This window comes from Oncorhynchus mykiss, chromosome 13 (genome assembly GCF_013265735.2).
Source record: "Oncorhynchus mykiss isolate Arlee chromosome 13, USDA_OmykA_1.1, whole genome shotgun sequence".
Lineage (NCBI taxonomy): Eukaryota > Metazoa > Chordata > Actinopteri > Salmoniformes > Salmonidae > Oncorhynchus > Oncorhynchus mykiss.
The window spans coordinates 15,908,246-15,929,749 of record NC_048577.1 but is presented as its reverse complement, the minus strand read 5'-3'; the positions used below and the strand labels follow the sequence as shown (position 1 = coordinate 15,929,749).

At 44.3% G+C, this 21,504-nt stretch overlaps 1 protein-coding gene across 2 annotated transcripts in view; it reads right to left on the bottom strand.

Annotated features, from left to right (window-relative positions):
* Positions 1–21,504, bottom strand: part of LOC110487294 (regulating synaptic membrane exocytosis protein 1) — a 98,685-nt gene that overhangs the window by 28,666 nt on the left and 48,515 nt on the right. For both annotated transcript variants that reach the window (XM_036940423.1, XM_036940422.1), the window contains 16 exons: positions 20,666–20,964; positions 18,420–19,435; positions 14,607–14,647; positions 13,995–14,105; positions 13,236–13,335; positions 12,484–12,607; positions 12,226–12,282; positions 11,817–11,863; positions 11,573–11,688; positions 9,129–9,259; positions 8,589–8,760; positions 7,885–8,038; positions 7,414–7,473; positions 6,209–6,362; positions 2,297–2,410; positions 1,588–1,650 (listed from right to left, as the gene is read on the bottom strand). In XM_036940423.1, coding sequence (XP_036796318.1) covers positions 1,588–1,650; positions 2,297–2,410; positions 6,209–6,362; positions 7,414–7,473; positions 7,885–8,038; positions 8,589–8,760; positions 9,129–9,259; positions 11,573–11,688; positions 11,817–11,863; positions 12,226–12,282; positions 12,484–12,607; positions 13,236–13,335; positions 13,995–14,105; positions 14,607–14,647; positions 18,420–19,435; positions 20,666–20,964 — 2,759 coding nt within the window. The remainder of the gene's footprint in view (positions 1–1,587; positions 1,651–2,296; positions 2,411–6,208; positions 6,363–7,413; positions 7,474–7,884; positions 8,039–8,588; positions 8,761–9,128; positions 9,260–11,572; positions 11,689–11,816; positions 11,864–12,225; positions 12,283–12,483; positions 12,608–13,235; positions 13,336–13,994; positions 14,106–14,606; positions 14,648–18,419; positions 19,436–20,665; positions 20,965–21,504) is intronic.

Below are 21,504 nucleotides of genomic sequence, written 5' to 3'. Positions count from 1 at the left end.
ATCCGTGGTAGATGGTATAGACGCATGCAAGAAAGGAAAGAAAACCTAGATTTGAAATGCATGCCAAAGGAATGAGAGGCCAAATAATGAACCACGATAAAGACGTACAAGGAAACCCAACAGTGACACTGAAGTCAACAAACAAACCATATAAAAAGAGCAATGCAATAAATATATCAGATCTCTGGAGCTTGAGGCACGGAGGAGGAACATCCAGGTTTGACACCAGAATATCACATCTACTCCATCCTAATCCCCATTCTCAGTATTTCCTCTCCCCAACTACTGTGTAGTGATGGGGGATTGTCTGATGGAGGCCCAAGACATAGACGACAACAGAGGACACGGTGAAAGTAGGGATGGGGGATTGTCCTGCCGTTCATTATATGTATGGAGATGAAATGTAATGCTGATTATATAATCCATCTAAACAGATTTTAAATTGCACATGTCAAAGCATTATAGCATGGGGAAACCAAGCATGTAATATATCTACTGTATTTAGGACAGTACATAGGATTATAGTATTAAAATAGACAGTGAAGTACTACTATACAGATCTGGTCCAGGGTATTCATATTATAATCAATAATCATTTGGTGGACGCTTATATTTGTCCAAGTGGAAATGTGTTTTTTGCATATCCCAACTCCCCCTGAGACACCCTCGGAGAGTGGTACCACATCGAATCAGAAAAGCTCTGTTAGGAGTCGGGGTGGGGAATCAATTACGTTGAGAGAACGTTGATACAACATCATAAGCCACAAAATACCAACGATGAGTTGAGTTCAGGTTTTGGGGAAGAGAAAAGGGAAAGAGAGCAGGGTTTTCTTATTCTACTCTCTTACCTGTATATGTCCTTGTTTATACCATTGACTAATAGGGGCATTTTGGGTGGTAGTGTATTGCTGGACCTAGCTACGCCCCTGTGTAGTTATTTGAGTGTAGACCGTGCATTGATTGAGAGGAGAAGAAAAACAGAAGAGGGGAAAAAAAACAATACAATTGTATAAATAAAACGTCCAGGCAAAAATAACATTAATCTGCTATACATAAAATGTTCAGACAAAAATGTAATTCACCAAGAGAGATTTTCATACTATTCTGAGGTCAACGATAGAGCTATTCTGTAATCTATGATAATCTGTTTAAAACAAACATAAACTCAATGTTTTTATGGTGTCATGGAGAGTGTGTGGTACTATTTCTGACCTCTCGGGTGAAAAAACATGTCCCCTTGTGCCTGGAACGAATTCATCGATATTCTAAAACTAGATAAAGCTGAATACATTACAAAGATGACTTTCACATTGTCCCCTTTCTATGCAGGTAGACAAAAAGCGAACATTGATGCAGCACATGGAATAGGAACACATCACATTAAACAAAAACATTGCCACGTGATACATAACATACACTTTCTATATCACAACCATAGACTGTAGTATCACTGACCGAGATAACATGGAGCTGTGAACATTGAATGACAATGCAAAGAATGATGGGTAATATAATAGAAGAAAGATGGTGGGTAGGGACGATAACAGTAATGTCTCTGGCTTTTTGGTCGTTGTTGTTTTTGTTTACCTGTTTGTGTGCAGGCACTCGGCACTCCCGCCTCGGATTGACCTGTGCATCTCGAGGACCTCACTGTGATTGCCATGGCGATGGGTGAACCGAACAACCAGTCAAAAACAACAACGTAAGAGGATGGTCAAATCAGACAAACCCGCTCATGAGAAATGAATGAGAAGAAATCATGAAATCATAATTTTGATTCAGTATCAATAATAATAAATATGATATTAACCTTTTAGTAAGAGACTTTTGCATTAGACTGTTAGTTGTATTAGTAATTATTAGTATAGAACAGTACTAACGTAGCCTGCTATTCCACTTGTCCTTGGAGTATCCAACACTTTCAACCTCAAAAATTAAAAGCTGGTGGTCAACCTCTTTGAAATGATTGGGCATAAAGGAATACTGTACTTCTACAGGTACTTCATTGCAAATGAACAAAATAAGGAGGAAACCATGTCGACATCAACTCCTATATTGAACTCAAAGCTCAACTCAAATAAAATACACCAAAGTATGTCCGTATTGTACACAAACACTGGAACTTCACTGCATAACCTGCACACACTCTCTCTCCCTGCCATAAACCACCAAACTATTCTCAGACCGGCTGTCATCTTAAACCCTTAATCCCTGATACAGTACCTGCAGCATCTAACGTCTAACCTCCTCCCTAATAAACAAAGGCCACCAGCCACCACTGTCTGGGTGATGTTACCTGTCCTCGGAGTACTCGTAGTCCGAGTCCCCGGAGCGGTGCTCCCCGTGGGAGTCATGGTAACGAGAGGGGGAGCAGGAGTGGTGGCGGTTCTGATGGATCTCATCCAGACTCCTGATGGGGTAGGACATAGAGAGGAGTGTTACTGAGGTTTTGGTTACAGAGTGTTACTGTGATAACATTTCGCTAATAACGTTGGTTTTGTCATAGAGTGGACATAAAAGGTAATTGATTTGAGTCATAAGAGTGTGCTGAAGAGTCATCCCGGGGTATGAATGAATGTGAATAATAGTGAAGACATGAAAACCTAGAAATAGCACATATGGAATCACGTAATAACCAAAAAAGTGTAAAACAAATCAAAATATATTTTACATTTTAGATTCTTCAAAGTAGCCACCCTTTGCCTTGATGACAGTTTTGCACACTCTTGGCATTCTCTCAACCAGCTTCATCAGGGAATGCTTTTCCAACAGTCTTGACGGAGTTCCCACATATGCTGAGCACTTGTTGGCTGCTTTTTCTTCACTCTGTGGTCCAACTCATCCCAAACCATCTCAATTGGGTTGAGGTTGGGTGATTGTGGAGGCCAGGTCATCTGATGCAGCATTCTATCACTCTCCTTCTTGGTCAAATAGCCCTTACATAGCCTGGAGGTGTGTTGGGTCATTGTCCTGTTGAGAAACAAATTACAGTCCTACTAAGCGCAAACCAGATGGGATGGCGTATCGCTGTAGAATGCTGTGGTAGCCATGCAGGTTAAGTGTGCCTTGAATTCTAAATAAATCACTGACAGTGTCACCAGCAAAGCACCCCCAAACCATCACACCTCCTCCTCCATGCTTCACGTGGGAACCAAACAAGCGGCGATCATCCGTTCACCTACCCTGTGTCTCACAAAAACAAGGCGGTTGGAACCAAAAATCTGATATTTGGACTCATCAGACCAAAGTACAGATTTCCATCTGTCTAATGTCCATTGCTCATGTTTCTTGGCCCAAGCAAGTCCCTTCTTCTTATTGGTGTCCTTAAGTAGTGGATTCTTTGCAGCAATTCGAGCATGAAGCCCTGATCCATGCAGTCTTCTCTGAACAGTTGATGTTGAGATGTTTCCGTTACTTGAACTCTGTGAGGCATTTATTTGAGCTGCAATTTCTGAGGCTGGTAACTGTAATGAACTTATCCTCTGCAGCAGAGGTATCTCAGGGCCTTCCTTTCCTGTGGCAGTCCTCATGAGAGCCAGTTTCATCATAACGCTTGATGGTTTTTCCGGATTGAATGACCTTCATGTCTTAAAGTAATGATGAACTGTCATCTCTCTTTGCTTATTTAAGCTGTTCTTGCCATAAGATGGACTTGGAATTTGACCAAATATGGCTATTTTCTGTATACCACCCCTACAACTGATTGGCTCAAATGCATTTGGAAGGAAAGAAATTCCACAACATAACTTTTAACAAGGCACACCTGTTAATTGAAATGGATTCCAGGTGATTACCTCATTAAGCTGGTTGAGAGAATGCCAAGAGTGTGTAAAGCTGTCATCAAGGCAAAGGGTGGCTACTTTGAAGAATATCAAATGTAAAATATATTTTGATTTGTTTAACACTTTTTTTGGTTACTACATGATTCCATATGTGTTATTTCATAGTTGTGATGTCTTCACTGTTATTCTACAATGTAGAAAATAGTATAAAGAAAAACCCTTGAATGAGTAGCTGTGTCCAAACTGGTACTGTATATATACAGTGCATTGCAAAAGTATTCACCCCCTTGGCATTTTTCCTATTTTGTTGCATTACAACCTGTAATTTAAATGTATTTTTATTTGGATTTCATGCAATGGACATACACAAAATAGTCCAAATTGGTGAAGTTAAAAAAATAACTTGTTTCAAAAAATGTGAAAAAATTCTAAACAGAAAAGTGGTGCGTGCATATGTATTCACCCCTTTGCTATGAAGCCTCTAAATAAGATCTGGTGAAACCACTTACCTTCAGAAGTCACATAATTAATTTAAAAAAGTCCACCTGTGTGCAATCTAAGTGTCACATGATCCGTCACATGCGCCCAGTATATATACTCCTGTTTTGAAAGGCCCCAGAGTCTGCAACACCACTAACCAAGGGGCACCACCAAGCAAGCGGCACCATGAAGACCAAGGAGCTCTCCAAACAGGTAAGGGACAAGGTTGTGGAGAAGTACAGATCAGGGTTGGGTTATAAAAAAATATCCGAAACTTTAAACATCCCACGGAGCACCATTAAATACATTATTAAAAAATGGAAAGAATATGGCACCACAACAATCCTGCCAAAAGAGGGCCGCCCACCAAAACTCACAGACCAGGCAAGGAGGTTATTAATCAGAGAGGCAACAAAGAGACCAAAGATAACCATGAAGGAGCTGCAAAGCTCCACAGCGGAGATTGGAGTATCTGTCCATAGAACCACTTTAAGCCATACACTCCACAGAGCTGGGCTTTACAGAAGCATGGCCAGAAAAAAAGCCATTGCTTAAAGAAAAAAATAAGCAAACACGTTTGGTGTTCGCCAGAAGGCATATGGGAGACTTCCCAAACATATGGAAGAAGGTACTCTGGTCAGATGAGACTAAAATGTAGCTTTTTGGCCATGGAGGAAAATGCTATATCTGGCACAAACCCAATACATCCCATCACCCCGAGAACACCATCCTCACAGTGAAGCATGGTGGTGGCAGCATCATGCTGTGGGGATGTTTTTCATCAGCAGGGACTGGGAAACTGGTCAGAATTGAAGGAATGATGGATGGCGCTAAATACAGGGAAATTCTTGAGGGAAACCTGTTTCAGTCTTCCAGAAATATGAGACTGGGATGGAGGTTCACCTTCCAGCAGGACAATGACCCTAAGCATACTGCTAAAGCAACACTGGCGGGGTTTAATTAAGAATGAAGTAGTCATAGCCCAAACCTCAATCCAATTGAAAATCTGTGGTATTATTTAAAGATTGCTGTACACCAGCAGGAACCCATCCATCTTGAAGGAGCTGGAGCAGTTTTGCCTTGAAGAATTATTTGTTTCACAATAAAAAATATTTTGCATCTTCAAAGTGGTAGGCATGTAAATCAAATGATACAACCCCCCCCCCCCCCCCTAAAAAAATATATTTTAATTCCAGGTTTTTAGGCAACAAAATAGGAAAAATTTCAAGGCGGGTGAATACTTTCGCAAGGCACTGTATAGAAATAGATAGAGAGAGTGCGGGAAAAAGAGGGAGAGATTGAGAGAAAGAAAGAAAGAAAGAGAGAGCGAGAGAGAAAGTGAGAGAGAAAGAGAGAGTGAGAGAGAGAGAGAGAGTGAGAGAGAGAAAGAGAGAAAGAAAGAGAGTGAGAGAGAGAGAAAAAAAGAGAGAGAGAGAGAGAAAAAGAAAGAAAGAAAGAGAGAGCGAGAGAGAAAGAGTGAGAGAGAGAGAGAAAGAGAGAGAGAGAAAAAGAAAGAAAGAAAGAGAGAGCGAGAGAGAAAGAGAGAGAGAGAGAAAGAGAGAGAGAGAGAAAAAGAGAGAAAGAAAGAGAGCGAGAGAGAAAGTGAGAGAGAGAGAAAGAGAGAGTGAGAAAGAGAGAAAGAAAGAGAGAGCGAGAGAGAAAGAGAGTGAGAGAGAGAGAGAGAGAGAAAAAGAAAGAAAGAGAGAGCGAGAGAGAAAGAGAGAGAGAGAGCGAGAGAGAGTGTGAGAGAGAAAGAGAGAAAGAGAGAAGAAAGAAAGAAAGAGAGAGCGAGAGAGAAAGAGAGAGAGAGAGAAAAAGAAAGAAAGAAGAATGCAGATGTGTGTGGGTGTAGTCTCATCGAGAACCAGGCAGCGTGACAACAACGTGATTCCGATGTATGGCTACATAGTTTAGGTATAACTGTGTGATACAGAAACTGCAGCTACCTCTGCATGGGGACGTGTGCAGGGCGGGAGCGGGCCCTTGTTATGTCCTCGCGGTGAGGGGACACAGATCTGGAGCGGTGCTGGGCCAGTCTCTGCTGCTCTGGGACAGTCAGGGTGCTGTTCCTCTCCCTCTCCCTCGAGTTACGCTCTGCACCTACACACATACGGAGGAGGAATCAGCAGTCGTAGCATGTTACCTGCTGACAAAATGTGTCAGTGTTGAGCGCCGCCACTCAACATTCACTACGCCTTCAGGTGAGCGCTTGGTTTCCCCAAAACTACAGAGATCATGCTGGTGCTCAGCTTCTATTAATACAGTCGCCCATAGCCGCTCTAGTCTAATCAAACCCATGCCACGTGAGGGAGCTGAGAGGACAAATGATACAGACTGCAAACTGTTGCACATCAGAGTGGGATATTTTACACTGGAAGTTTTTTGGTTACATTTGAAGAGTTGCATTGGATAGTTACACCAGGTATTGAGCTAACTTGTGTCCCGGACTGTTTCTGCATTCCACAAAGTTAACCCATTGCCAGCTTGCAACAGCAACTTGGCTAAAGGCAGAAACTGACTGGCACCCAGGCTAAGTTAGCCTTGTACCCTTTTTGAAATAGCCGAGCCAGAACAGCATAGGGTTCGTGTTGGCCCTATGGTGTGAATCAGGCACTGGTCTATACACCGTATCCTTATCTTGTGCGGAGTCACTACTACTTCAGGCTCTACTACCAGACATGCAGGTGACAGCATCAGTGGAATGGACAGCGACATCACGGCTCTATAGCTCCATGCACTCAGTGCTCCCAGTGGATCTGCTCTACAAGCTGCATTACTACAGTCCGACAGAGGAGGAGAAAGGATGTGTACAGTATCATGGCAGAACACATACCTTAATAGAACTGTAGTGATATCATAGTGTCGTTGTAGTATGCGTTGGTATTACAAAGGGCTGGTAGAAGCGCCCCTGCCTGTTTTAAATCAGAGTTAAATCCAAAGTGTGGGGTAAAACTGGGAACCAATTACGTTTTTCCCCCGATGTAAAACATCTCTGAGGTTGTCAGTTGGGATCAAATGAAGTAGCCCATGGTTAGATAGGCCAGATAGGCTGGGGTATGAGGGGAGCTGTAAAGTGGTCGCACCTCTCTCCTCCAGTGCTGGACTCTCACTACTTGAAGCTGGGTAACAGTAACCATGCCCCCCCACCCACCTTCAGATACTACCGCTATACCTGTATCATCAAACTCTGTGTCAATGATGCGATGGGACCCTGCACAACGGTGGACAGACACGCACACACACACACACACACACACACAAGGTAGGGTTACATACACACAGTAGGGTAGAGGGTTTACACGCAGTAGGGTAGAGAGTTTACACACAGAAGGGTTGAGAATTTCCATGGCAGTTGCGATCGATCTCACACACACAGGAGACAAGTTCATAGGAAGTTCATCTTGGCATACTGTAGCAGGGAGAATCTATATGCCGAGGTCAGTGTCAATACATCACACACACACGCACACACACACACACACACACACACACACACACACACAATGTATATACTGTACACACATACACACATAAACGCACGCACGCATGCATGCAAGCACACACACTCTCGCGCTCTCACGCACGCACGCACGCACACACACAAACACAAACACACACTTACTCTGTAGTTTCTTGCTGGGGCTGTCGTGAGAGGCGTGTCTGCGCGGGAGGTAAGGGGATGGCTGGGGCAGAGGTAGAGAGGACACGTCGTGGGTCTGGAGTTTATACCAGTGAGGGACGTCGTCCAGCAGGGCAGTCTCCAGCTCTATCAGGATCTAGGAGTGAGAGGGAAGAGAGGGAAGAAGGAGGAGGAGAGAAAGTCAGAGACATACAGAACAAGACAACGTCAGCATAGAGGACATGATGGCGTCCATCTGTGGTTCTCTGTGCGTGTTTGAGTTTGCAAGTGTGTGCGGATACGTGCAAATGAATGTGTGTTTTGTTTTCTGTGTATACTGTATGTTTAGGAAGCGTTTCACTTCAAAACGCTACATATTCATTTTCACAAATGTTGGTAAATGAGCTTTTATTGTTTAAAGAAATGATCAACGAGACCTTATCCAGAATGACTTACAGTGAGTGCATTTATCGTAAGATAGCCAGGTAAGACAACCACACATCACAGTCAAATATACAGGACACAAACATTCCATTACAGCTGACCAATGGGTATATAGCATTTTGCAAAACAGCAAAACATTCATACACAACTCAAATCTATGAAATAAAAATCTGAAAACAGTAATAATTTACACACAAATTAAGATATAATTCACATGTACTATAAACAGTATGTGTGTGTGTGTGTGTGTGTGTGTGTCTTACCTCTCCCAGGAAGTCACTCTCCTCCTCCTGTATTCTAGGCTGGTCCCAGACAGTGATCTCCAGCATGCGTTCTCTGAAGTCCCTGCGGTGGACGTGGGAGTACAGGAACGTCTGGTTCCACTTGGGCCCAGCGCTCTTCTTTACCGTCTTGGTCCTGCGCTTGCTCTTATCACTGGGAACATGACAGGGGAGAAGGCAGAGGAATGTTAGGAGAGGGAAGACGAACCTTAGAAGGAGAGTCAACGGAAGTCATCGAGTCATGTATGTATCTGTCCCATACTGTGCCCATATAAGGGTCTGTGACTCGCTATGAGGATGGTGAAATATAACAGAAAACTACATGGACAGGAATCAAATCAGAAGAGAACGTGTTGACAGTGTGTTCAAAGTATATTGGTTACTGTTATATTTTTAAAAAAACAATCAGTTTATGTACAATGTTGAACCTCTGTACTGGTAATATGCTTCAGTAATTACTGTGTGTTTACACAGGTATAAGACCAACTTCATGTTAACCCTAGTAATATGAGACCGGTTTACCTTCGGTCAGGGAGGAAGTACATCTTGACGTAGGGGTTCCTGGGTCGCCCGTCCGGTCGGGGGGGCAGGTCTATGGCTTGAAGGACGTTGACGATCAGTTGATGGCCCACTTTGTCATACCACAGCTTTACCTAGGAACAACATCATGGGATTAGATGAATGTGACTGAATGAATCCGGTTAGAGTAGACCATTGGTTGTGGATTACACAGGACATTGTGAAAAGTGCAATATAGGCCATCTATCAATCTGTCTGGTTGTTTGTTCGTAAATCTGTCCATCTATCCACACATCCATGTATCCAGCCTCCCCAGTACAGTCCATTATAGTCCAGTACCGTCCCGTGTAGATCCAGTATAGTCCAGTACAGTACAGTACAGTCCGGTATAGTCCAGTAGAGTCCAGTACAGATCCAGTATAGTCCAGTACAGTCCAGTATAGTCTAGTACAGTCCAGTACAGTCCAGTATAGTCCAGGGAAGATTCAGTAGAGTCCAGTATAGCCCAGTATAGTCCCGTGTAGATCCAGTATAGTCCAGTACAGTCCAGAACAGTCCAGTATAGTCCAGGGAAGATTCAGTAGAATCCAGTATAGTCCCGTGTAGATCCAGTATAGTCAAGTGCAGTCCAGTACAGTCCAGTACAGTCCAGGGAAGATTCAGTAGAGTCCAGTATAGTCCAGGGTAGATCCAGTATAGTCCAGTATATTCCAGTGTAGATCCAGTACAGTGCAGTATAGTCCAGTATAGTCCAGTACAGTCCAGTATAGTCCAGTGTAGATCCAGTATAGTCCAGCACAATCCAGCATAATCCAGTATAGTCCAGTATAGTCCAGTATAGTCTATTATAGCCCAGTGTAAGTCCAGTATAGTCCAGTATAGTCCCATGTAGGTCCAGTATAGTCAGCACACTCCAGTACAGTCCAGTATAGTCCAGTATAGTCCAGTACAGTCCAGTATAGTCCTGTGTAGTCCAGTACAGACCAGTATAGATCCAGTATAGTCTAGTACAGTGCAGTGTAGATCCAGTGTAGATTCATTACAGTCCAGTACAGTCCAGTACAGTCCTGTGTAAATCCAGTACAGTCCAGTACAGTCCAGTATAGTCCAGTGTAGATCCAGTACAGTCCAGTGTAGCTCCAGTACAGTCCAGTGTAGTCCAGTGTAGATCCAGTATAGTCCAGTAATAGTCCAGTACAGTCCAGTAATTGTCCAGTATAGTCCAGTACAGTCCAGTAATTGTCCAGTATAGTCCAGTATAGTCCATTACAGTCCAGAACAGTCCAGTAATTGTCCAGTATAGTCCAGTATAGTCCATTATAGTCCAGTAATTGTCCAGTATAGTCCATTCCAGTCTAGTACAGTCCAGTAATTGTCCAGTATAGTCCATTATAGTCCATTACAGTACAGTAATTGTCCAGTACAGTCCAGTATAGTCCAGTATAGTCCTGTATATTCCATTATAGTCCAGTATAGTCCAGTATAGTCCTGTATAGTCCATTATAGTCCAGTAAAGTCCATTACAGTCTAGTACAGTCCAGTAATTGTCCAGTATAGTTCAGTATAGTCCATTATAGTCCATTATAGTCCAGTAATTGTCCAGTATAGTCCAGTATAGTCCATTACAGTCCAGTACAGTCCAGTAATTGTACAGTATAGTCCAGTATAGTCCAGTAATTGTCCAGTATAGTCCAGCAATTGTCCAGTATAGTCCAGTATAGTCCTAAATAGTCCATTATAGTCCAGTAATTGCCCAGTATAGTCCAGTACAGTCCAGTAGTTGTCCAGTATAGTCCAGTAATTGTTTCAGTATAGTCCAGTATAGTCCTGAATTGTCCAGCATTGTCCACTATAATCCAGTAATTGTCCAGTAATTGTCCAGTATAGTCCAGTATAGTCCATTACAGTCCAGTACAGTCCAGTAATTGTACAGTATAGTCCAGTACAGTCCAGTAATTGTCCAGTATAGTCCAGTAATTGTCCAGTATAGTCCAGTATAGTCCTGAATAGTCCATTATAGTCCAGTAATTGCCCAGTATAGTCCAGTACAGTCCAGTAATTGTCCAGTATAGTCCAGTAATTGTCCAGTATAGTCCAGTATAGTCCTGAATAGTCCATTATAGTCCAGTAATTGTCCAGCATAGTCCAGTAATTGTCCAGTATAGTCCAGTAATTGCCCAGTATAGTCCAGTAATTGTCCAGTATAGTCTAGTATAGTCCTGAATAGTCCATTATAGTCCAGTAATTGTCCAGCATAGTCCAGTAATTGCCCAGTATAGTCCAGTAATTGCCCAGTATAGTCCAGTAATTGTCCAGTATAGTCCAGTATAGTCCTGAATAGTCCATTATAGTCCAGTAATTGCCCAGTATAGTCCAGTAATAGTCCAGTATAGTCCAGTATAGTCCAGTATAGTCCAGTGTAGTTCCAGCATATATCCAGTACTCACAGAGAGCTGTCCAGGCAGGATGACGGGGAGGGCTCTGAGGGTAGCAGGGCTGGTGGGGGACATGACCGATATGGAGGGACGCTCCATCTTCTGAGACTCAAAGGAACTGGAGCCTGCTGCCAGGGGAAAGAACCAGGATGTGAAAGACTCAAACAACTCGGTGGGTAGACAGTACTGTATATTAACACCAATTAACTATGCCGTTTTATTCATCAAGGAAAACCAAAGCTTTGTTGACACTTACTCGATTCTAAAGGAGGATGGGATGTTTCTGGAATTCTTGGTATGTCTCTGTAAGATGGGAGGAAGATTACATCAAACGTCTGCACAGACCTCTGCAATAGCCACTGACCAACAGCCATCACCAACCTCCATTTGATACAGAGTGCCAGCACATACAATACCTCAATTGTATGTTTGTTTGTATCGAAAAGGAAAAACACAGACAAGTACACAAACTGGGTGTTGGGTTAAAGGGCGGTAGTTCATACCCACACAGGGGAGAGACGTATGGGTTGAGAGAAGAGAGGGAACTTGCCTTATAAGGGTTTCTCTAAGGTCTAGGATGTTAGGGGTTACATCAGGGTTAGGCCTCAGGGAAGGACTACCGTACGACATAGCGGTCACTATGTCCACAATACGTATGTACTTACTGATACGCTCTATACACCTTTCTCAAGAAGTTATTGGAAATGATGCGGTGGATAGATCTTTTAGGTAAAGAAGACAATGGCCGTCAACATTTCACTTCAAAATTAGAAATAGTCAGAAAAGGGCACATAAAAGACGCAATATAGTAATAAGAGTCCAAATTGGCCACACAGTGCAAAATAGTCACACAATAGTTGCAGTGTATCGCACAACGATTCCAAAATGGGAATTTAGCATTTCACACAGGAAGTCAGTCTTACCCAATAGGCCTTGAGACAACTATTTCCACTTGAGGCTCCGCCTTGGATTCCAGAATGATGTTGTACACTTCCTTCTTGGTTGCTCCCGGCAACGACTTCCCGTTCCACTGCAGTACCTCATCACCTAGAAAACAGGAAACAAGATGGCCGACATTAAAACAGCTGATTCATGGGTAAGCATGGAGCCTAGGTTAAAGATAACAAAGATTAAGACAATGTAATAATTCCATGCAGAAGTGTTAGAAAAATAAGAAAAAAATCATTGGACCAGAGCCGGAGTGAAAATGACTAGAAGTGAATGTTACCAGGTACAGAAAGTTCACCATCAAAGTGGAAAATAAACACAATCGTAGTGTACTCCGCAAACTAAAGCAGAATTTTTTTACTGTCGTTCTATTCATTTAAATGTTCTTCAAATGATCTACAGCCACTTTATTGCTTGATGTCCCGACCACTGGTAACATTTTCAAAACTAATTCTGTAGAATCAGCAACAGCGCTGGTCAAATGAATGTGTTTGGTTTCTAACGCTGGCGCGTGGAATTATTACGTTGTCTTATCCTCTATTTTTTCAACCTAGCCTGGCGCTTTACTGAACAACCTCTGTTCACAACACCAACGGCGTTCCGGTAGAAATTGTAGATTTTCGCAGCTCAAAAAGAACACACAGACAATCTCACAGAGCTACCAGACTGACGACACTTCTCCACCAGATAACCCTGAAGGTCTGAACGTTGTTTCCACGCTGCTTACCAGCTCGTAGGTGGCCGACAATGTCCGCCAGACTTCCTTTCTTGACTTTGGTGATGAAGGCCCCCAGTCTCCCTGTCTCTGTCATCTTCCCACCCACAACCTAGAAGGGGAACAGAACACGGGCAGTTCGGACACAAGACCAAGAGCTCAGTACATAGAGATAACAGTGTAATTAAAACACTGCCCCTTGTGTTCAGTGCCAGTATCACCGAATATCCTGGGAAGATACAAGGTCAGTATGAAGGTATGACAATCTGGATACCGTCCCAGCCGAGTACAAATCTACAGTATGTCCCCATAGTTTCCTTTATTATATACTTCTGTGGATAGTACACTAGCATCACTTACATTTCAGTCATTAAGCAGACTCTTATCCAGATCAACTTACAGGAGCAATCAGGGTTAAGTGCCTTGCGTCAGGGCACATCAACAGATTTCTTCCCCACACCTAGTTGGTTCGGGGATTCAAGCCAGCAACCTTCCGGTTACTGGCCTAACGCTCTTAGCCGCGAGGCTACCTAATGTGGAGGTCAGACGTTAGAGACCCGGGTGGCCTCAGTACACGGGGATACACAGTGGTTAGTGTGGTAGTTTTCCCAGACTTCCTTTATCATACACATCCTTTGACAATACACCATCACACATCTGAGCCTGGGGCTCTGATGTCCTGCACCCAATGGTCTCAGTACACAATATACAGCGGTTAATGTGGTAACACTGTAGTGATTGAAAGGGATGCTGCTAGTGATTCCCTCTTACCTTTAACCCTAGTAAGGAGCCTGCCTCGCGGGGCACGGCCGACCTTTTGCTCAGAGTGATGCGTCCGATTAAGTGGTCGCCCTCCTTGGACGGCTGCCATGTCACTGGATGCTGTAGAGGGGGAGATTTAATTCCATCAGACAGAGAGAGAGGCAAAGAGGGAGAGACGGAGAGGGGGGTGTGGTGGAGAGGGGATATAGGTAGCGACAGAGAGGGAGAGGAGCGAGGGTAAGAAAGGTCAAACAAGTTAGGGAGAGAAAGAGAAAGACAGAGTCTCTTCCCTTGTGAGGACAACTCTCCCATCCAGGCCAACTAGGAGGGACATGCCCATCCACAGTAAACACATACAATATCAATTTACACTCCAAGCAATTATGTCTCGACTGGACTGTCTATAACGTTGTAAGAATCTATATTTAGTAATGAATGGTGGGTAGAGTACGCCCACACACTTACTCAGACACTGCGGGGAATGAAACTAATAGGGCAGAATGTGTGTGTGTGTGTGCATGCATGTGTGTGTCTGCGTGTGTGTGCGTGTCCTAGGGTGGTGAGTCTGAGTTGAGTCAGCTTAAGGAAAACCTAAATCTGTCACTTTCTCCTGAAACTTACATGCCACATAGCAGGATCCAGAGGATGGCAGTCCCAATCACCTAGAGAGAGAGAGAGAGAGAGGATAAACAAAAGGTGATGAAGAAGTTTAGAGAGAGAGTGAAATGGAATCTATATGCAGAATTCTGGAAAGAATGATGTCCGTGTACAAATTAAAACACCAAATAATTCATTCAGAGCAGAATTAGGCCGATACACGCTAATTATCCAAATTCAGAAAAGAACCACAACCATCTAAATGGAAGTGATTCCCAAACCTTCCATAACAAAACCATCACCTACAGAAAAATGAAGCTGGAGAAGAGCCCTGGGGCTTTGTTCACAAACACAAACAGACCCCACAGAGCCCCAGGACAGAAACACAATTAGACCCAACCAAATCATGAGAAAACAAAAAGATCATTATTACACATTGGAACATTTACACATTGGAAAGAATTTACATTACATTATTACATGATCTATTTCACTTGCTTTGGCAATGTAAACATATGTTTCCCATGCCAATGAAGCCTGTTAATTGAAATTGAATTAAGAGAGAGGGAGCGAGAGAGACAGAGAGGGAGCGAGAGAGAGAGAAAGAGAGAGAGAGAGAGAGAGAGAGACAGAGAGGGAGCGAGAGAGAGAGAAAGAGAGAGAGAGAGAGAGAGAGAGAAAGAGAGAGAGAGAGAGAGAGAGAGAGAGAGCGAGAGAGACAGAGAGGGAGCGAGAGAGAGAGAAAGAGAGCGAGAGAGACAGAGAGGGAGCGAGAGAGAGAGAAAGAGAGCGAGAGAGACAGAGAGGGAACGAGAGAGAGAGAAAGAGAGAGAGAGAGAGCGAGAGAGAGAGAGAGCAGGAGAGAGAGAGAGGTTCAAGCTAAAACGAGAAAGTCTGTTCCAGTCTCCATCAGACTGTCAACTCAACTCAAGTCAACTCAGTCCAACACACCAGGAGACACGGGGACAACTGGGACCTTGTCTGTCTGTCGCCCAACTCTCATTACCAGCCCTACTGGCGAGACAGAGAGACTAGAGAATGGCCACACTTCAGTCCAGACCAGCTCTACCCATTGAACCAGTCCCACACATCCTCCAAAGCCTCATACCTCCTTCAAGGCCTCATCCACCCTTTTAAGTCTGCAATAGAATGGCAGGATGAAATTAGATGGGGACGTTGGTGTGCGACTTTAGAAACAGGGACAAGTCCCTGAACCTACAGGTCCACAGCCAGCTTGGACACTGATCAGAGACGTGTGTATGCAGAGACAAGGGAAAGTAAGTGGTCAGGAGAGGAGGGAGGAAGTAGGGGTTCAAGTTGAGGGGTGCAACTCAACTGTTTGCTGATTCGGAAGTGAGATCTTAAAAAAATGTGAAGCGCAATCTGAAATGTGAAAGTGCAATGGGGGAACTACTTCAAAACGTTCCTGCTGACTCCTCGATTCAGTGTGCTGACGGTTCCCTTTTCTGTTTTTAGCAGATGAATATTGGACATCAGATCACACGATCTGGAGCACTTCTTTTCTGGGTGCGAAACTAACAGGCTGATGATAATTGCAGATGAGAAATGTTTAGCTATTCAAAGTCAACGTCTCCTGTATGTACCTGTAAAAACTCAGGTCAAATGGCCACAGTTACAAAAACATAGAGAATCTGGAGACGATCCCCTCTCATCCTGAATCTATTTCTATTAACAGGGATAAATCTGGTCAATGTCAGAGGCTGATCCAGGTTCAGATTTAACTTGACCCTGACCCTGTGGTAAGGTCAGATATCAATGCTGCAGGTTTTACACTAATCTGGCAGAAATTAACAACCCTTCTGTGAATAATGTATTTATGAAGTATGTGATCCATAACAACGTATCACAGTGTTATTATATGCATTATACTGTATATTATAGTTCTCTATTCAATTCTGTGATTTAACCTGAAGGAGGTCATCAGGAGGTCATCAGGAGGGCATCACAGATGGATAGGCCTACACACACAAACACACACGGTCTAAAAACACACTGAAGAATTAGCATCAACACTAAAACGAACCTTAGGTCTGATCCCCCCTGTCATTTCCTCCGTACTATGTAATCTTCCACTACTTGACACCTTTAAGGAAGCCAACCAATCAGACTGACTGAATCTCCACTCCCTCCTTTAACTGTAAACAGTAAACTCTTAGCTCCTAAATCAATCCCAAAATACACTCTTAGCTCCTAAATCCATCCCAAAATACACTCTTAGCTCCTAAATCAATCCCAAATGCATTTTTTAAAATAGATTCTTAACTTCATAAAGGTGTCCTCCTTGGACTTTTATAAAGGCCCTAGTTAATTTAGCAAAATATAGCCCTGCCTCGGCAGCGTATTCAAACTGCTAACCTCCCAACAAGATATTAGACGACATGGCATTAACGTTTTACGATCTCATTTGACTGGTTTGATTGCAACAGTAAAGCTGTCTCGCAGGTCTACTAAATAGCATGTAAAGTAGGTTTGGGGTGTATCTGTACCCTCGCTTACAATTTGGAGCAGCTCAAGTGTTTCACTGTAAATAAAAAAAATAAAAATAAACAACCCGGAAGTTGACCGAACTGTCTCGTTTTTGTCTCGGTTTTAGATTAACCAACCACATATCCATCTACACCATCAATCCTTCATCCCAAAAGAACAGAATGAAGCCGTATTTATTGAACATGCGTTGTCCTCGTGAACCCAGGCTTGTTCGCGGCTGAGTTACACTTCACATAGCTACATTTAGCGTTTAGCCTGGTCCCGTCTCTGAATTTGTTTACCGCGGACAACATCAAATGTAAATCCCATGCTGGATTGGGACTGGCGTACTCCTGAAGTAAACACGGCTAAACACTTGCTAGCTACGACAGCTAACTTTCTAACTATTTCTCCCGCCTGTCGCCCCCATTAAACCCCCTATTCCCATGTGTTAACCTAATCTGGTCATCTACTTTGGGATTGGGATTGGCCTGGAGCGACCAGTGGTGGAGGTTAGTGGTGAGTGAGATGAGTACACATCCTCCCTCGACACGCTAACCGCTAAAATAGCATAGCTTAATTTAGTCAAGAAGAGTGAATTGCAAAGCTGTTGCAGGCCGGCGTGAGCAAACGAGAGGCCGAAACTGAACATGCGGCCGGCCACAATGGTGACACCCAAACTCGATTATATCCTATCCGTTAACGGCAGGATGCAGCCGGTGTTTGGCGGGGAAGCTTTACGTAGCGTTAGCCGCACTAGCCAGTGACCTAATTCTGCCAAATCTGCTGGCCTAAATCACAGGACGTTTCCTAAATAAAAGAGAGCTGTCCTGTTCTGTTCCAGGATGGGAAGCAATAGGGTTTGGCTTCAGCGGTGTAGGTGAATGACAGCGTTGTACAGAGTCAAGGCCATAGCACATTATAGGCAGGGAGATACAGTTTCTGTAAACTTTGAAATTTACATTTAAATTCTTTATTTTGATGGAAACCTAGAGCAAAGAGATTTTGAAAATAACAAAAAAGATAAGAAAGAATATTGCATTAGTAGCGACACCCGACAGGTGACCGACCATAAAACCATAAATTCTAAAGAAAGTTTGATCATTCCACCAATGTCGAAATCTCTGACAATCTCTGACAATACTGAGACAAAACCAGCTAATATAGATGATTCGATCTGATAGAAAACTGAAGAATCAAACCTTTCTCGCTGACACTCTCCATCCAGGTAGCCATAACACCAACTCAACCCAGATTTGATCATTCTTCCAATGTTAAAATATCTGAATGCATTACCAATCATATTGACATGAGAAGAGCTAAGAGAGAGAGAAAGAGCAGTAATCTGACCTTTCTCACTGACGCTCTCCATGTCCACGTCCTCACAGCTGGTGTACTCGGGCGTGGAGGCGCCCTCCTCCTCTGAGCTGCTGATAGACATCTGCCTCTTGTTGACGCCCCGTTTGCTCTTGTAGGGCCTGGGTGGGGGCGGCCGCAGCGACTCCGACTGGTCCGAGCTCTGGGAGTCTTTCCGCAGCAGGCTGTCCCCGGGCTTCTCCCTCCTAGCCTTATGCATCATGGCTGCCTGGGAGTTGGGGTCCAGCTGGCTGGGGTGGGGTCCCTTAGGGGGGTCCCAGCCTAATGGAGGGGGGGGTCCTTGGTGGGGGTGAGGAGCACCAGGATGGGGAACCGTTCGTGAGCCACCACCAGATGGTTGAAGGGGTCCGTGGTTCTGGTTCTGTTTGAGGAGGGGGGAGCCTCCCTGGGGTCCCTGCCCCATTCCGCCACCCCCACCACCCCCCACGGTCCTGTCCATGGAGTAGGCGCGGTGGTTCTCCACGGATGCCTTGCGGTCTGGTTCTCCACCACCCCCACCGCCGCCCCTCCGGAGACGATTCTCAGGCACATCCCCCATGTTCCCTCCCCCTCCTCCCCCACCCTCCAGCCCCACCTCATTGATGGCGTTGTTGCTGTGGCGCCGCTCGTGGCGCACCTTCGACACCTTGGCGTGCATGCGCATCTCCTGCTCCTCCTTCTGCGGCTTGACCGGGTATCGCGCCAGGTTGGGGTCGCTGCGGTAACGCGCCTGGAACTCCTCCTCCTGGCGCCGCTTGCGCTCCAGCTCATCCTCCTCCGGAGGGCGTCTCCGGAGGTCGGGGCGATTTCCTTGGTCGCCGCCGTCGGGGTAGTCATGGGAGCGGACCTTCTCCAGGTGCCGGCCGTCCCGCCAGTCTATGTCCCCAGGACCGCAGAACTCCTCCTGGGATGCCACGGTCTGAAGCTTCCCTGGGGGTCCCCGGCCTCCTCTACCACGACCCAGACCACCGGGCTTACCGTTCTGCTCATGGAGGGACAGAGGTCTTTTCCTGAAGAAAAGGGTGACCATAATGGACTTTGATATAACATTACACACTTGTTGTTTTGTTAACATAATACCATGTTGTAACGAAAAAAAATAAGCCTACTCAGATATACGGACAAATAATGGTCAGTACCAAATGGTTGTCAGTACCCGTTATTACTGGTTGAATGAAAACAATGATGATAAAGACAGGGAAATAATTCCAAATGGAGGAATATGTACAGAACTAAAATGAGATTCTATTTCCATGGGAAAATGTTCCTACTGATGGTTACCCTGGGTATGGATCATCCAACGACAGTGTGGAATTGGGCCAGCATTTTGAGTGATGCATTCAGGCCGGACCGAAATGGACTCACCCATTAGACGCAAAACAAAATACATTAATCATGGACCTTTCAAGAATAAAACATGCAACCCAGCTTCTGCTTTGGCTATAAGCTTAGACAGCACAATTTTTTTTTTGTTGTTGATCCAGTGGGGATTAAATAATCAAGTGCTGCAACCCATATACCACAACACACGCCGAAAATGGGTCACTCCCAACATCAGAGGATTTGAGTTCCTGTCAAAACGCGGAAAAAAATATGACCAAAGTATGTCCAATGTTGAACGAGACAAATGAGGCTGCATGTGTAAACTGACGGTGTCAACGAGACCCTGAGACCCTGCTGGACAAAACAGATGCTGCATTAGCCTAATTCATCCAATCGCAACAAAGTCAAACATATTAAAGAGGACTGACTTGTACACGGCTCAAAATGTACAACAATCAAAAGAAAACTATATCAAAGCTACCATATCATCTAAAAGAGGCCCAGGTCAAGATACTCAATACCTAGACTCTGATGCAGTCCCAAAATGTTTAGCATGTCAGCAATCAAGTTTTCAAAACAGAGGACTTTCAAAAAGCTAATTGTATCTTGCCACATCTTAGGAAGTAAAAACCAAATACCAAAAGATGCTTTCGAGTGGATTGTTCCTTCAAGCGTCTACAATCAAAGGGATTAAGGGGAGGTGATAATAGTAGAGTGAATGAGAGAAAGTATTGTACAAAGTGGCATTTACAGCAATACTAAGTACTATCAGCAATCACAACAGGCCCCTAGATAACCAATACAGTGACGTAGACTCTGGTTTGAGCCTCTACAGACAGAGAGGTGAAAGCAGGGGTTGTGAGAGGACAGGTGAAAGTGTTTAAGGGATTAGAGCGTTTGTGTCCACGATGTCCTACTTGTCTCGTGGTGGTTCGCTCCGAGCGCGTGAGGCCGGCATGGTGTCCAACACTCCCTTGGCCTGGACCGTTGGCGACTGATGCGTTCCGTCGGGCGCCGCCCCTGCGTTACCGCTGGAAGAGGGCGGGGCCTGGGACCTGGAGCGGAGTAGCTTCCTGTCCCCCCGTTGGGTGTCACCCCCCGTGGCCGGGGCGTTCAGGCCGCCATCCAGGCTCATCTGCCTTGCCCCCGAAAACCATTCTCCCGATTTAGTGAGGATCTCCTGTTGCTTACGGCACAGGTTGCATACCCACATTACCTACAGGGGTGAAGGAGGAGAGGAGGAGGTTAGTATTATATACATGTATAGTAGGCAGTAGTAGCCTGTATCTATAGAGAGAAAGAGAGCATGGTCAATTCCATTTCCGATTCCTATTTTCACAATTGAAAAGCAAACCCTGAATTGACTGAATTGAAATGGAATTGACCCTAACATTGTCTCTTAGACCGAGAATGTATAATACTATGCAATACCTCAATACTTTAGTCATCTAATTCTATTTCTATGAGGTTAGCATCAGAAGACTCGTGGGGTTGCAGATGTTGTCATATATCCATTGCAGTCCACTTTTTAAGGAACTGTCATCTCTAGTCCATGTGCAAAACAGATTCAGTAGTGAGGCAGAGAAATGTTAGCTTAGCTTGGAGTATTTTAGCTTGGAGTATTTTAGCTTGGAGTATTTTAGCTGGGAGTATTTTAGCTTGGAGTATTTTAGCTGGGAGTATTTTAGCTGGGAGTATTTTAGCTTGGAGTATTTTAGCTGGGAGTATTTTAGCTTGGAGTATTTTAGCTGGGAGT